At 36.7% G+C, this 13,427-nt stretch overlaps 1 protein-coding gene across 1 annotated transcript in view; it reads right to left on the reverse strand.

Moving 5' to 3' along the window:
* MCCC1 (methylcrotonyl-CoA carboxylase subunit 1) overlaps positions 1-13,427 on the reverse strand; it is a 59,862-nt gene that overhangs the window by 30,137 nt on the left and 16,298 nt on the right. The window contains exons 5-9 of the mRNA XM_080799670.1: positions 12,197-12,318; positions 11,625-11,772; positions 11,417-11,538; positions 5,047-5,158; positions 3,190-3,271 (exon numbers count right to left, since the gene is read on the reverse strand). Coding sequence (XP_080655796.1) covers positions 3,190-3,271; positions 5,047-5,158; positions 11,417-11,538; positions 11,625-11,772; positions 12,197-12,318 — 586 coding nt within the window. The remainder of the gene's footprint in view (positions 1-3,189; positions 3,272-5,046; positions 5,159-11,416; positions 11,539-11,624; positions 11,773-12,196; positions 12,319-13,427) is intronic.

Below are 13,427 nucleotides of genomic sequence, written 5' to 3' on the forward strand. Positions count from 1 at the left end.
ATCTCTTATGAACATGGATGCAATTCCTCAACAAGATATTAGCAAATCAAATCCAATAATGTACCAAAATAAGAATACACCATGACCAAATAGGATTTATCTAAGGTATGCAAGGCTGGTCCAACATTTGAAAATCAATTAATGTAATCCATAACATCAACAAGCTAAAGCAGAATCAAATGATTGTATCAATAGATGCAGAAAAAGCATTGGATGAAATCCAATACCTAATTATAATAAAAACTCTCAATAAACTACTAACAGAGAGGAACTTCCTAATTTCATAAAGAAGATTTACAAGAACCCACAGCTAACATTATATTTAATGGTGAGAAACTAGAAGATTTCCTACTAAGAAGAGAAATAAGGGAAGGATGTCCATTTTCACCACTCCTTTTCAACATCACAATGAAAGTTCTAGTAATGCAATTAAAAAAGGAAATAAAAGGTATGTGGATTGAGAAGAAAGAAATGACACTGTCTCATCACAGATGATTTGTCTATGTAGAAAAATCCAAAAGAATTGACAAACTCCTGGAACTAAACAGTGATCATTAACAAGCAGGATATAAGGTTAATATAAAAAGTGAATTGTTTTACTACATACCAATGATGAACAAGTAGTATTTGAAATTAAAAACACAATACCATCTACACAAACACCCCCAAAATGAAATAGGTATAAATCTAACAAAGTATGTGTAAGATCTATATGAGAAAATTATAAAACTCTGATGAAAGAAGCCAAGGAAGAACAAAATGGTTAGATAGTCCACATTCATGGAAAGGAAGACTTAACCTTGTTTAGATGTCAGTTCTCCCCACTTGTACAGAGATAACATAATCCCAATTAAAATTCCAGCAAGTTATTTTGTGAATATCAAAAAACTGATTTTTAGTGTTTTACAGGGAGAGGCAAAAGACCCAGAATAGCTAATTCAATATTGAAGGAGAATAACAAAAGTTGGAGGACCGACACTGAGTTCAAGATTTACTATAAAGCTACAGTATTCAAAATAATGAAGTACTGGGGAAAGAACAAACAGAACAGTGGAACAGAACTGGCAGCTCAGAAATCGACCTATATAAATACAGTCAACTGATCTTTGACAAAGGAGCAAAGGCAATACAATGGAGCAAAGACAGTCTTTCAAAAAAATGGTGCTGGAATGGTGTTATTGTATATGTCTTACATACCAAAAAATGAATCTAGACACAGATCTTATGCTCTCAAAAATTAACTTAAAATGGACCATAGAGCTAAATTGGGAACACAAAACTATAAAATTCCTAGAAGATAGTAGGAGAAAACCTAGATGACCTTGGGTGACACCTTTTTAGGTACAACAGCAAAGGCATGATTCATTAAAGAAATAACTGATGAGCCAGGCTTCATTAAAATTAAAAACCTCCGCTCTGCAAAAGATAATGTCAAGAGGATGAGAAGACAAACCACAGACTGGGAGAAAATACTTGCTAATGACACCTCTGATGACGAACTACTATCCAAAATTTATTAAGGATTCATAAAACTCAGTAACAAGAAAACTAACAAACCAATTTAAAAAATGGGCAAAACACCTAAACAGAGCTTACTAAAGAAGAAACACAGATGGCAAGCAGGCATATGAGAAGATGATCCAGTCATGTTATTAGGGAAATGCAAATTTAAATGAGATACAACTACATACCTATTAGAATAGAACACTGATAATACCAAATGCTAGTTCAGATGTGGAGCAACAGGAACTCTCCTACATTGTTGGTAAGGATGTAAAATGGTACAGCCACTCTGGAAGAAAGTTTGGCAGTTTCATACAACACTAAACATATTCTTACCATACAAACCAGTGATTAAACTTCTTGATGTTTACCTAAATAAACTGAAACTATGCCCACATAGAACTCTGCACACAGGTTCTTATAATAGTTTTATTTATAATTGCCAAACTTAGAAAGCAACCAAGATATCCTTCAGTAGGTGAGAGGATAAATCATGGTGCATCCGACAATGGAATATTATTCAACACTAAATAGAACTGATCGACCCATGAAAAGACATGGAGGAAACTTAAATGCATATTATTAAGTGATAAAAGCCAATCTTAAAAGGCTACAAACTATTATGCTTAGTGAAATAAGCCAATCAGAGAAAGACAATTATCATATGATCTCCCTGATACGAGGAAGTTGAGAGGCAACATGGGGGGTTTGAGGGGGTAGGAAAGGAATAAATGAAACAAGATGGGATCGGGAGGGAGACAAACCATAAGAGACTCTTAATCTCACAAAACAAACTGAGGGTTGGTTGCTGGGGGGAGGGAGGTAGGGAGAGGGTGGTTGGGTTATGGACACTGGGGAAGGTATGTACTATGGTGACTGCTATGAAGTATGTAAACCTGGCAATTCACAGACCTATACCCCTGGGGCTCATAATACATTATATGTTAAAAAAAAAAAAAGGCTACAAACTGTATGATTCCAACTATATGACATTCTGGAAAAGGCAGAACTATGGAGGCAACAGAAAGGTCAGAGACTGTTAGGAGTTAAAGATAGGAAGGGATAAAGAGCAGAGCACAGAGGCTATTTAGGGCATTGAAAATAATCTGTGCGATACTACAAAGGTGGATACACATCATTACACATTTTTCCAAATGTATACTGTACAACAATGTCATAGAACGCACAATATCAAGAGTGAACCCTAATGTAAATTATGGATTCTGGGTGATAATGATGTGTCACTGTAGGTTTGTTGACTGTAACAAATGAACCCCTCTGGTGTGGATGCTGACACTTGGGGAGGCTGTGCAAGGGTGGAGGTGGGGAATATGGCAACTCTCTGCTCAATTTAGCTGTGAACCAATTAAAGTTTACTAATTTTAAAAGAGGCAAAAGAAAGCATTTTAGTGATTTTATTTTAAAATGGGATAGAAAATATCAAATAGCATTACTCATAATTAAGATAAGTACTGTTTAGTGAATTTTTTTCCAACTATACATGTATACAGATATAAATACATATGTATACATACTTATGTGTACATACGGGGTCTCAATGTAAAATGTATTTCTTAATGTGGGTATAATTTGTTTGAAAGACAATGATTTAAAAGTTTCTTTTGCCTTCTGAACATCAATAAATGATTATTTCTTCTTGTCTATTCAAAGTAAATCTTAGCATACCTGCTCCAACATAATTTACAGCTTTAGCAGCTCTGACTGCAGCTTCTCCAAGCTTTTTTCTTATTTCAGGTTTAATACCAGGCTATGAAAAAATATTTAAGATAAATTTCCATTAGTTCTTTGCCCTACTAGAAATTTCCATTAAGATCCAATATTGCATTTCTAAGTATCAAACATTACATTAAAGAGTTAATATGGATAAATAGCTAATGCTATATATTTCATCAAGAAATACATCCTATACCACAGTGAACAGCTCCATACCAAAGTATAATCGTTCTGTTAGTAATTTCTATGAACTGTAGATATTATTCAGCATAATGATATATCAATCTCCTTTGTACCTACATAAGAACTTTCATGACTATATATCCAATTACACATATCAATATGAAAACACTGAATGATCATCATATTATTTAAAGATGGTAGAGCAATCTGGGCCATGTGACCAATAATTATCTTGGAATAATGGTAAACCTTAAGAGTCCATAGAAAGAAATGTAGGTTAAAAAGTAGGCAAAGGTTTTAACATTTTAAAACAGTGCTCTACAGCCACATACTTAAGTAATCACTACTTGAAAATAAGGCTTTACTGAAATTATTGTTGACATTTACTTTGAGTGATATAATATAGTCTGCAACAGAAATTAAAATTTGAATACAGTATGAGAGTAACAAACTGATTAACCAGAAACCTCAGATCCCTGACCTTTTACAAGTACTGAAAAAAAGAAAAAACAAAAACCATGTAGAAAACCGTGGACAAGAAAGCCTACGGCAGTAGTAGGCTCAAAGAAATGTAAATCCAAAAAGGGGTAGGAGTAGGCCTTCTAGGCATAGGCCTTGACCCAGAGGACAACCGAAACCAATCAAGAGACAGATCCAAAGAGATGTAACAATTAATTCCAAGGGGGAAAAGTTGCCAAATAAGAGCAAATCTCCCTCCTCTACAATAAATCTCTATGGCGGGAAGATGACTAATATATTTTAGGGACACCTCAAGCAGAAGTTAAAATAAAAGAAACTTAAAAAAAAAAAATCAGTGAACCAGGCCAACCCATTCCTCAAACATTCCCATTAAATTTTAAAATCTATATGGAATTATTACACAATTGCTCCCTATAAGTCAGATTCAGATCTTCCTCAACTTACAGTGGGGTTGTACCCAGATAAACCCAATTAAGTTAAAAATATCGGAAGTTGGAAATTCACTTAAATACACGTAACCTATCAAACATCCTAACTAAGCTTAGTCTACTTTAAGTGTGCTCAGAACACTCACAGTGGCCTACAGTTGGGCAGAATCATCTAACACAACAGCTATTCCGTAATAAAAAGCTGAACATCTCATGTGATTTGTTGAATACCGAGTACAGAGGGTGTACGAACGGGTACAGGTAAGAACGATTTTGTTTACCTTCCTGACTATGTGGCTGACTGGCACACTGTTGCTGCCCAGGAGAGTATCATACCACATATAGAGCCCAGGAAAAGATCAAATTCAAAATTTAAGGTACTTCTATTAAATGTGTATGACTTTTGCACCACTGTAAAGTCAAAATATTCTAAGTTGAACCATGGTGAAGTCAGGGACAGTCTGTACTTGGATCAGAGTAGATTTTCCTAGATACCATCCAGAAGGATCATGGCCCTCAGTGTGGTAGCCTGGGAATTTCAACCCCCTTCTCATTCCCAAGGCTTCAGTGGTGCCTCATCTTTATACAACCCCTGGGAAGCAGTTATTCAGTAGGACTCTAGAGGAGACACTATCTTCACCGATTTCTGATGTGAAAATCAGAGGGATTGAGGTTTACGTTATAGAGAAGCTTGCAAATTTCTTTACAAGGTCCTTACCCCTGGGGCTTCCTCAATGATCTTCTGATGCCTCCTCTGTACACTACAGTCTCTTTCAAACAAGTACACAGCATTGCCATGGTAGTCACCAAACACCTGGACTTCTACATGCCTATTTAAAAACCCAATGAGAAAGTTTCCACTTGTAGAATGAACATTCTAGAAAAAAAATTACATACATGAAATGACTAGGAAATAAGAAAACATAAGAGACTATATTTACAACCTCAGAGTAGATGCAAGTCACAAGTACAAACTGTCAAGGAAAACTTACAAATTATAGTCACATTTCATATATTCTCAAAAAACCAAAGATAACTTTTTTATGATCAGGTTATTTTTATTTCATTTTTTATTATTTTTAAAAAGATTTATTCATCTATTTTACAGATAGAGAGCAAGCAGAGGGAGAGGCAGAGGGAGAGAGGGAATCCTGAAGCATACTCTCCACTGAGCACAGAGCCTGATACAGGGCTCGATCCCAATACCCTGAGATCATGACCTGAGCTGAAATCAACAGTCAGCTGCTTAACTGACTGAGTCACCCAGGCACCCTATAATTAGGGGATTTTTAAAAATCAACTCTCATGGTCAGATTTTATAAACTTAGGCAGACTAAAAGTTATAATGGCTCATCCATAAGAAGGTTAAGGAATAAATCAGTATGGATCATGAATTTTTTAAAAATATTACTCATGTGGGGCACCTGGGTGGCTCAGTGGATTAGACCTCTGCCTTCAGCTCAGGTCATGATCTCAGGGTCCTGGGATCAAGTCCCGCATTGGGCTTTCCGCTCAGCAGGGAGCCTGCTTCCCTCTCTCTCTCTGCCTGCCTCTCTGCCTACTTGTGATCTCTCTCTGTCAAATAAATAAATAAAATCTTTTAAAAAAATATTACTAATGTTATTATAAAAACAAAAAAGGCACTTTAATGTTGAATCTAAAATAGTAAAATTATGAGAAATCATATTAAGAGTAAATGCACAGAACACTTAAGAAAATGAGGGTACACAGACCATTTGGTGAACATGAAAGCATTCTTCTCAGTAGGTTTATTCTGATAGGTTCACTGTGTAGTTTACCTCACATATTCATCACCATGATGGAGAAATGAATGACCAGCAAATGTTTTCTCTGTTGATTTTTTAAAATAAAAATTGTCAGAAAGAAATAATGATAAAAGAAAAACCAAGAAGGGTCTTGTAAATGTACTGTTACAGCACAATAGCTCATTTCTGTTCCTTTTTGTTCACCTCATGAAGCCACTTTATTAAACCACTTGAAAAATTTAGTTTCTTGATATACCATTTCTACTGAATGTTCAATTTTAACATTTTCCAACCTGTCCAACACATGCTCTTGACAAAATAATAGGAACTGATTTCTTTCTTTTGGATCTGCCTGTTTGAGTTTTCCTCCTCTTTTCATTTATCTTTAAGCTATTATCACCAAACACTTTCTTGCTATTACTTCTCTGGACAAACTGTTGTCTGTGAGATCAACTGAAAAGAGAAAAATGAGAGATTTTATCTTAGTCTCATTTAGTCCTTCTTGAATGCTCTTCCTTTCTTTAGGGAGATCCAAATTTCTGACCTGTATCATTTTCCTTCTCTATTAAGAACTTGTTATCATTTCTTAGAAGTCAAGTCTGTGGTAACAATGTCCCTCAACTTTTGTTTGTCTGAGGAAGTCTGTTTCTCCCTCCGATTTGAAGGATAATTTCACTGGACACAGAGTTCTGTTTTTTTTTTTTTCTCCTTTCAATGCTTTATAAATATTTCACTCCCCCCTATTCTTTCTTAAGCCTGATATATTTCTTACCTTGTTTCTCTATAGGTAAGACATCCTTATCCCCATGTTTTCCCCAAGATTTTCTATTTGTCTTTGGTTTCCTAGAAATTTGAATATGATTCAAAAGATGTTTTGATATTTATCCTGTTTGGTATCCTGAGAGGTTCCTAGCTCTGTGGTTGGTGTTTGTCATTAATTTCAGAACATTTTTGGCCATTATTACCTCAAATATTTCTCCTGCTCCTTTCTTTCTTCTAGTAGTATTCAAATAACACATAGGCTATACCTTTTAAAACTGTCCCACAGAGCCTGGATATTAACACTTGTTTTCATTCTTATTTCTCTTTGCATTTCAGTTTGGGAAATTTCCATTGACCTATGTTCTAGGTCACGGATTCTTTCCTCAGCTGTGTCCAGTCTACTGAGGAGCCCACCAATTGCATTCTGCATTTCTGTTACATTGTTTTTGATTCCTAGCACTTTCTTTTGACTTTTCTCTTCAAGCGTCCATCTCTCTGCTTACATTTCCCAAAGGGTCTTGCTTGTTGTCCCCTCACTCCATTAGAGCCCTTCACACATTAATCAGTTAAACAACTCTGTATATGGTAATTCCAAAATCTGTGGTTCTGATGTTTGCTTTGTCTCTTTATACTGTGATTTTTCTTGCCTAAATTTTGGCATGCCTTGTCATTTCTTTTGGTAAAAGCTGGACATGAGGTATCACTTTACAGTAACTAAGATAAATACAGACATTTACTGTAAAGTTTAATGTGGATCTAGCCAGGACGCTGGGTTTAATGTCTGCAGTAGCTGTAGGTACCAGAGGCTTGTTTCCTCTAGTGTCCTTGTTTTGTTTTGCTTTGTTTCTCCTGTTGTCTTTGACTAGGAGCTCTTCTTAAAGAGTCTGTCTTAACAGTTCTTTCACTTGAAATCCTATTATTATACTAGGTCCCTGGTGACGTGGTAGAAGGGTGCAGGGGAGGGAACGCAGACTATGATCTAGTGATTAAATCTCGGTGTTTTAGTGGGCTCATATCCCTGTGTGCTTCCAGTTTCTGTGTTCATGAGCACCATCTGTTTGTATGTATGTGTATATATATTTTTTAAAGATTTTATTTGACAGAGAGAGCGCACAAGCAGGGGAAGCAGGAGAGGGAGATATTTATTTTTAAAGTAAGCTGTACAACCAGTGTGAAGCTTAAATTCACGACCCTGACATCAACAGTTACATGCTCCACTGACTGAGCCAGTGAGGTGCCCCCAGAAGTGTTTCTTAGCATTTTTTCTCTCATTACATGAAACAGGAAAGCTAGAGGGGGTTAGAGTTGGCTAACTAACCTTCCCACAGAACAGCAAAGTTTCCCTTGAAGAGCTGACCTTTGTTAGAGAGAACAGACCACTCCGGGCCTATCTCAGATGGTTACTTTTCTCCTCCCTCTTCCCCAGAATGGGAGGGAATTTTTCCTGGATTTTCACTGTGAGAACCTGGTGGTGTTCTTGAAGGGAAAACATGAAAATCGGGGGTTCCCCAACATTGGACCTTGAGGGGTTTCTCACTATCACGCTAGTCCACACCCAGACTCCAGGAATTTATCATAATCCCTGCAGAAGTGTCCCTATCAATTTATGGCTTTCTGTGGCTTCTGCTCAGGGCAAGTGGCTCTTGGCTATGATTCACTGTATTCACGTGCTGTCTGGATTTCAGGGTGGTGGTTTGCCCTGCGGTCCCCACTCTCTCATAGGTCTAAAATTCACTGACTTTCATTTTGTTCAGAATTGCACTTGCTTTTTGGATGTGAGTAACAACTTCCAACCTCTTTATATGTTGGAACTAAACGGGTTGTTTTTCAAATTCCAATTGTAAAATTTTACCACTCCCTTATCTGTTAGCTGCTCCAGGGAAGGAGTCCGGAGAGCAGGGACTCCAGGTTCTGAAAGGAACACATACCAGGGCCACAACACAGCTCTTTTCTGAGTTCTCAGAAGTTGGACACACTTGTTCCTATGGCGGCTTACAAGGGAAACTTTTTGAGGATCTGTGTTCTGTTCTGATTTCTGTAGTGATCTTTTGCTTTTGTTATTTTCCTTTTTCTGACTGATCCTTTTTCTGTGCTGCTTTATCTAATTTAGAGATTCTGCAGCAGACTGTCTGAGAACCAGGAGGTGCACCAAACCCCAGCTGTTCCAGTTCAGCCATTGCTGGGATCTGGCCACATGGACAGATACAGCTGGAGTCTACCAAGAATGCCTTGATATTTTCCAAGAGTTCGATAGTTTTTATTTTCCTATTTGCATTTTTAACCATCTAGAATACATATTGAATGTGAACTGAGAAAGGAACCTGATTTCCTTTTTTATCCTCTGAAACAGTACATTTTGAAGACTGTTTCTATCCCAGCCTTTCAGGTAAGCTAAACAGTTCTGAGCAGATTTACAAAACATCTTGATATGTACTTTTCTGAGTTATAAGCACCACCTTGACAATCTTCTGGTACTCCATTAACTCAACAGGTAATTACTTAGCAACATACAAAATAGTGTAATTATCATGATATTAAAATATTATTACTAGAAAATGCAGAATAAATATATACAGAAATGCTATTACTTGTATTAAGAGAATGAGATTATGAGTGACTTTTTCCATCTTCTGTATTTTCCATGTCTGTAATGTATATTACTTCTATATTTCAAAAAATACTATTATTGATGCTTGTCATGAAGAAAGTAGCATGCCAGCTGATACACACGGAAAATTAAAAAGAAAGGTACTATCAGGTCCTTGATTCCCAGGAGCTTTCCAGCTATTGGATGAAAAATTACAATGTGAGGTAATATTCAGCTAACATTGCACATGTAAAGAATTTACATCTTTAGAGAACATTGTAGGCATTGAGTTATGGTCACTGAAATAGCTAGCTGACATCTCCAGGATAATTCTAACTCAGAAGCATGCCAATCTGGATAGTCAGCCTATTCTTTTTTGAAACATGTTATGGAAGGGAGCCCTCAATTTCCCTTAGAACTTCTTCCATTTTTGCCTTACTTCCCACTAACAGGTGGCAGACTTTTTAACTGTTAACATTTAAATGAACTTAACTTACCATGCTGCGTGTGGGGACAGTTCAAAGTTTTGTAGCACTTGAAACAAAAACAATTTGGGGGCTGTCCTTAAGAAGAATATAAAATTAGGTATAGGATCTTAGAAGAGGCTCACACAAGGGAAGGGCCTGAAGCTTTAGTATATTATCATCATCAAGGTAAAACCCTCTCTGCTCATTGTTCCCAAGTGAATTACTCTTTATGAAGCCAGCTGATTTACTCTCTCTATATATATATACACACACACATATATATATATATATATGTGTGTGTGTATATACACATATATATGTATATATACACATATATATGTGTGTGTGTGTGTTAATACATAATTACCACAAAATCTATGAAACAAGAAGCTTTTATAGTCAGTATCTTATTTTAAGCAATACATAGGAAAATAAAGTTTCAGAAAATAAAAAAATTGGAAATTCACATGGTATTTGTTACAGGAGTACCTAGAGAAGCAGTTTAGTACAGTGGCTTAGAGTATGAATTCTGAATTCAAATCCCAGCTTCATCACTTCCCAGCTGGGAGATCTGAAGCAAGTCGTTAACAACCACTCTGCTCTTCAGGGTCTTCACATGCAAAACAGGAATACGGCCTACCTACAGGATTGTTGCAGGAATTAAATTAGGATTAGGACAGCAAAATTATTGGGTGTATGTAAAATGCTTAGAATGTGGCAAATGGTAATTGTGATATATGGGTGAGATGTTAGTATTATTTGTTAACATATCACTACCGGCCCAAATTAGGTATCTATTCCCATTCTCTGAGCATCTCACCTGATGCTTATAGAGTTCTGTAAGAAAAACTAAGTTTTTTACAAGAATTCTTTTATTTTGAAAAAAATCCCTAAGTTCCATCAACAAGAAACGGATTAGGGATGCCTGGGTGGCTCAGTTGGTTAAGTGTCCACCTTTGGCTCAGGTCACGATCCCAGGGTCCTGGGGATGGAATCCCACATCGGGTTCCTTGTTCGGTGGGGAGTCTGCTTCTCCCTCTCCCACTCCCCCTGCTTGTGCTCGCTTGCTCTCTCTGTCAAATAAATAAGTAAAATCTCAAAAAAGAAAAAAAAAAAAAGAAATGCATTGACTAAATTAAGAGTATGTCAATATCATGGAACCATTAATCCCAATAAAAAGAATACAGTAGACCTATATTTACTGACATGGAAAGATGGCTATGGTATCATATTAGCATATGATATTATGTAAGATTGTACTCACTGTACTTTTGTATGTATTTTACATTCTGTGCGTATATGTATAAATCTTTCTATTTGATTAGAAAATGCTTGGAGGAAAGCACACCATATATACTAAGTGGTTACATCGGGGGTGGGATTGGGGAACTTAATGTACTTATGTACTAGTAGAACTTTATATTTTATATGATTTTTTATAGTTTGCATACATTTCTTTTCTAATTTAATTTTAAAAAATGGAGTTGGAAAAAAAACTGAACTCACCTTGGAGTGTCTACAAACTTCTCAATCAGCATCGCATCATCATTGAAAGACTTCTTAGCTTCTCTCCGTGCTGAATCTAACTGTTCTTGAAATTCTTCTTCGGATCTGACGATCCTCATGCCCTAAGACAGCAAGACAGTATGACTACAACCTAAATAAAACCAAGAAGACTAGCCTGAAGTGAAAACACGAGCATGCACAATCTTACTTTCCCTCCTCCACCACGGACAGCTTTAATCATGACAGGATAACCGATTCTCCCCGCGTGCTCCCTCAGGCACTGGTCTGACTGGTCCTCGCCATGATAACCTTCCACAACAGGCACTCCGGCAGCAGCCATTATGGATTTGGATGTGCTTTCGAATAAGAAAGGTGAGACGCCCCATTTCTATGCGTTATTTCATACAAGAGAAACACAAAACAGTCCCATCGACAAATACAACAGAACTTTTTAAAAATAAAACATTCCCAGGTAAAGGAAAGACTATAGTCTGAGACAACAATTAACACAAATATTAAAATATTAGTTTTTCTGTGATAACTACGAATCTAGTGCTTCATGTGATAGTTCATCCCACCTTGTTCTTAATCCCTAAAACTAATTCATATATTGATTAGAAACCCTAATTAGATAAACATTTTCTGTAACTCACTGGAGTGGCAGTTGAACAGCTTACGCCCATGACAACCAAAGGTTCTAACTGCCGTGTCTGTTAGAGGTTAAACAAACCATTTCAGTAGACCGTCCTCTGGTTATATTTAAAAAGTAGAAGTGAATACCTCTTTATACCCATGTCTTTAATTGCAGATGAAGGAGGACCTATAAAAAGAATTCCTTCTTGTTTACACAGTTCGGCAAATTCTGTGTTTTCGGAAAGAAAACCATATCCTGGATGGATAGCCTAGAAGTGAAAATGAAAGGACAAACTTACTAGCACTCCACTGGCATGCTGTGTGAGGCAGGAGATGGCATTTTCCTCTGGGGAAGCCTCTCCCGACATTGGTGGTAAGTACACTATGGGTTCTATCAAAATCTGTTTCCAAGAGGTATCTGAAACATTCTTACTGAAGTTCCAAAGCCTGGCCTGAACTGGAAAAATCTATACTTCTTTTTATTGTGGTAATATACACACAACATAAGGTTTACCGTTTTAACCGCTTTTAGGTGTATGGTTCAGTGTCATTAAAGTACCTTCTCAATGCTGTGCAACTATTACCACCATCCATTTCCAGAATGTTGTCCCCATCCCAAACAGAGACTCTGTACCCATTAAATATCAATTCCACATTTCCTGATAACCGCTATCTTAATTTCTGTCTCTATGAATACCCCATCTAGGAACCTAATATAAATGGAATTGTATGACATTTGTCTTTCTGTGTCTAGTTTATTTCACTTAGTATTATGTTTTCAAGGTTCTTCCATGTTGTAGCATGTATCAGAATTTCATTCCTTTTCATGGCTGAATAATGGACCACTGTGTATATTCTACATTTTGTTTTTTTGCTTATCCATTCATGCATTGATCGTTTCTACCTTCCGCTTTTGTGAATAACACTGCTATGAGCATTGGTGTACAAGCACCTGTTTGAGTCCCTGCTTTAAATTCTTTTAGGTATATATCTATACGTGAAGCTGTTGGATCATACAGAAGAACCTAAAATAATACTCTATTAGGGTAGAGTGTCAATGAGTATTTGCAAACATGAGTAAAGGGCTCCACAGTAGCAGAGGGGAGGGCTGTTTACTCTGCCTCCATATAAAGCTGGCTTAGAACTGAAACCATGATACCCCAAACCTGAAAGGAACATGTTAGCACAATAATACCTCATTTATCTTCAGTTCACTATCTGCCAATATCACCTTTCCAGAAAAAAAGCTAAGAAGCAAACAAAAAGTCCTATGTTAGAGTCTACGTATACTTAGTGAAAGAGGATCCCCTCATATGTTAACCTAGTCACTTGCAACTTACTCAGAGTTTTAAGAAATTTATTTGTCTGGCTTTCTAGC

Source organism: Martes martes, assembly GCF_963455335.1.
Source record: "Martes martes genome assembly, chromosome: 1".
In the NCBI taxonomy this organism is placed as follows: domain Eukaryota; kingdom Metazoa; phylum Chordata; class Mammalia; order Carnivora; family Mustelidae; genus Martes; species Martes martes.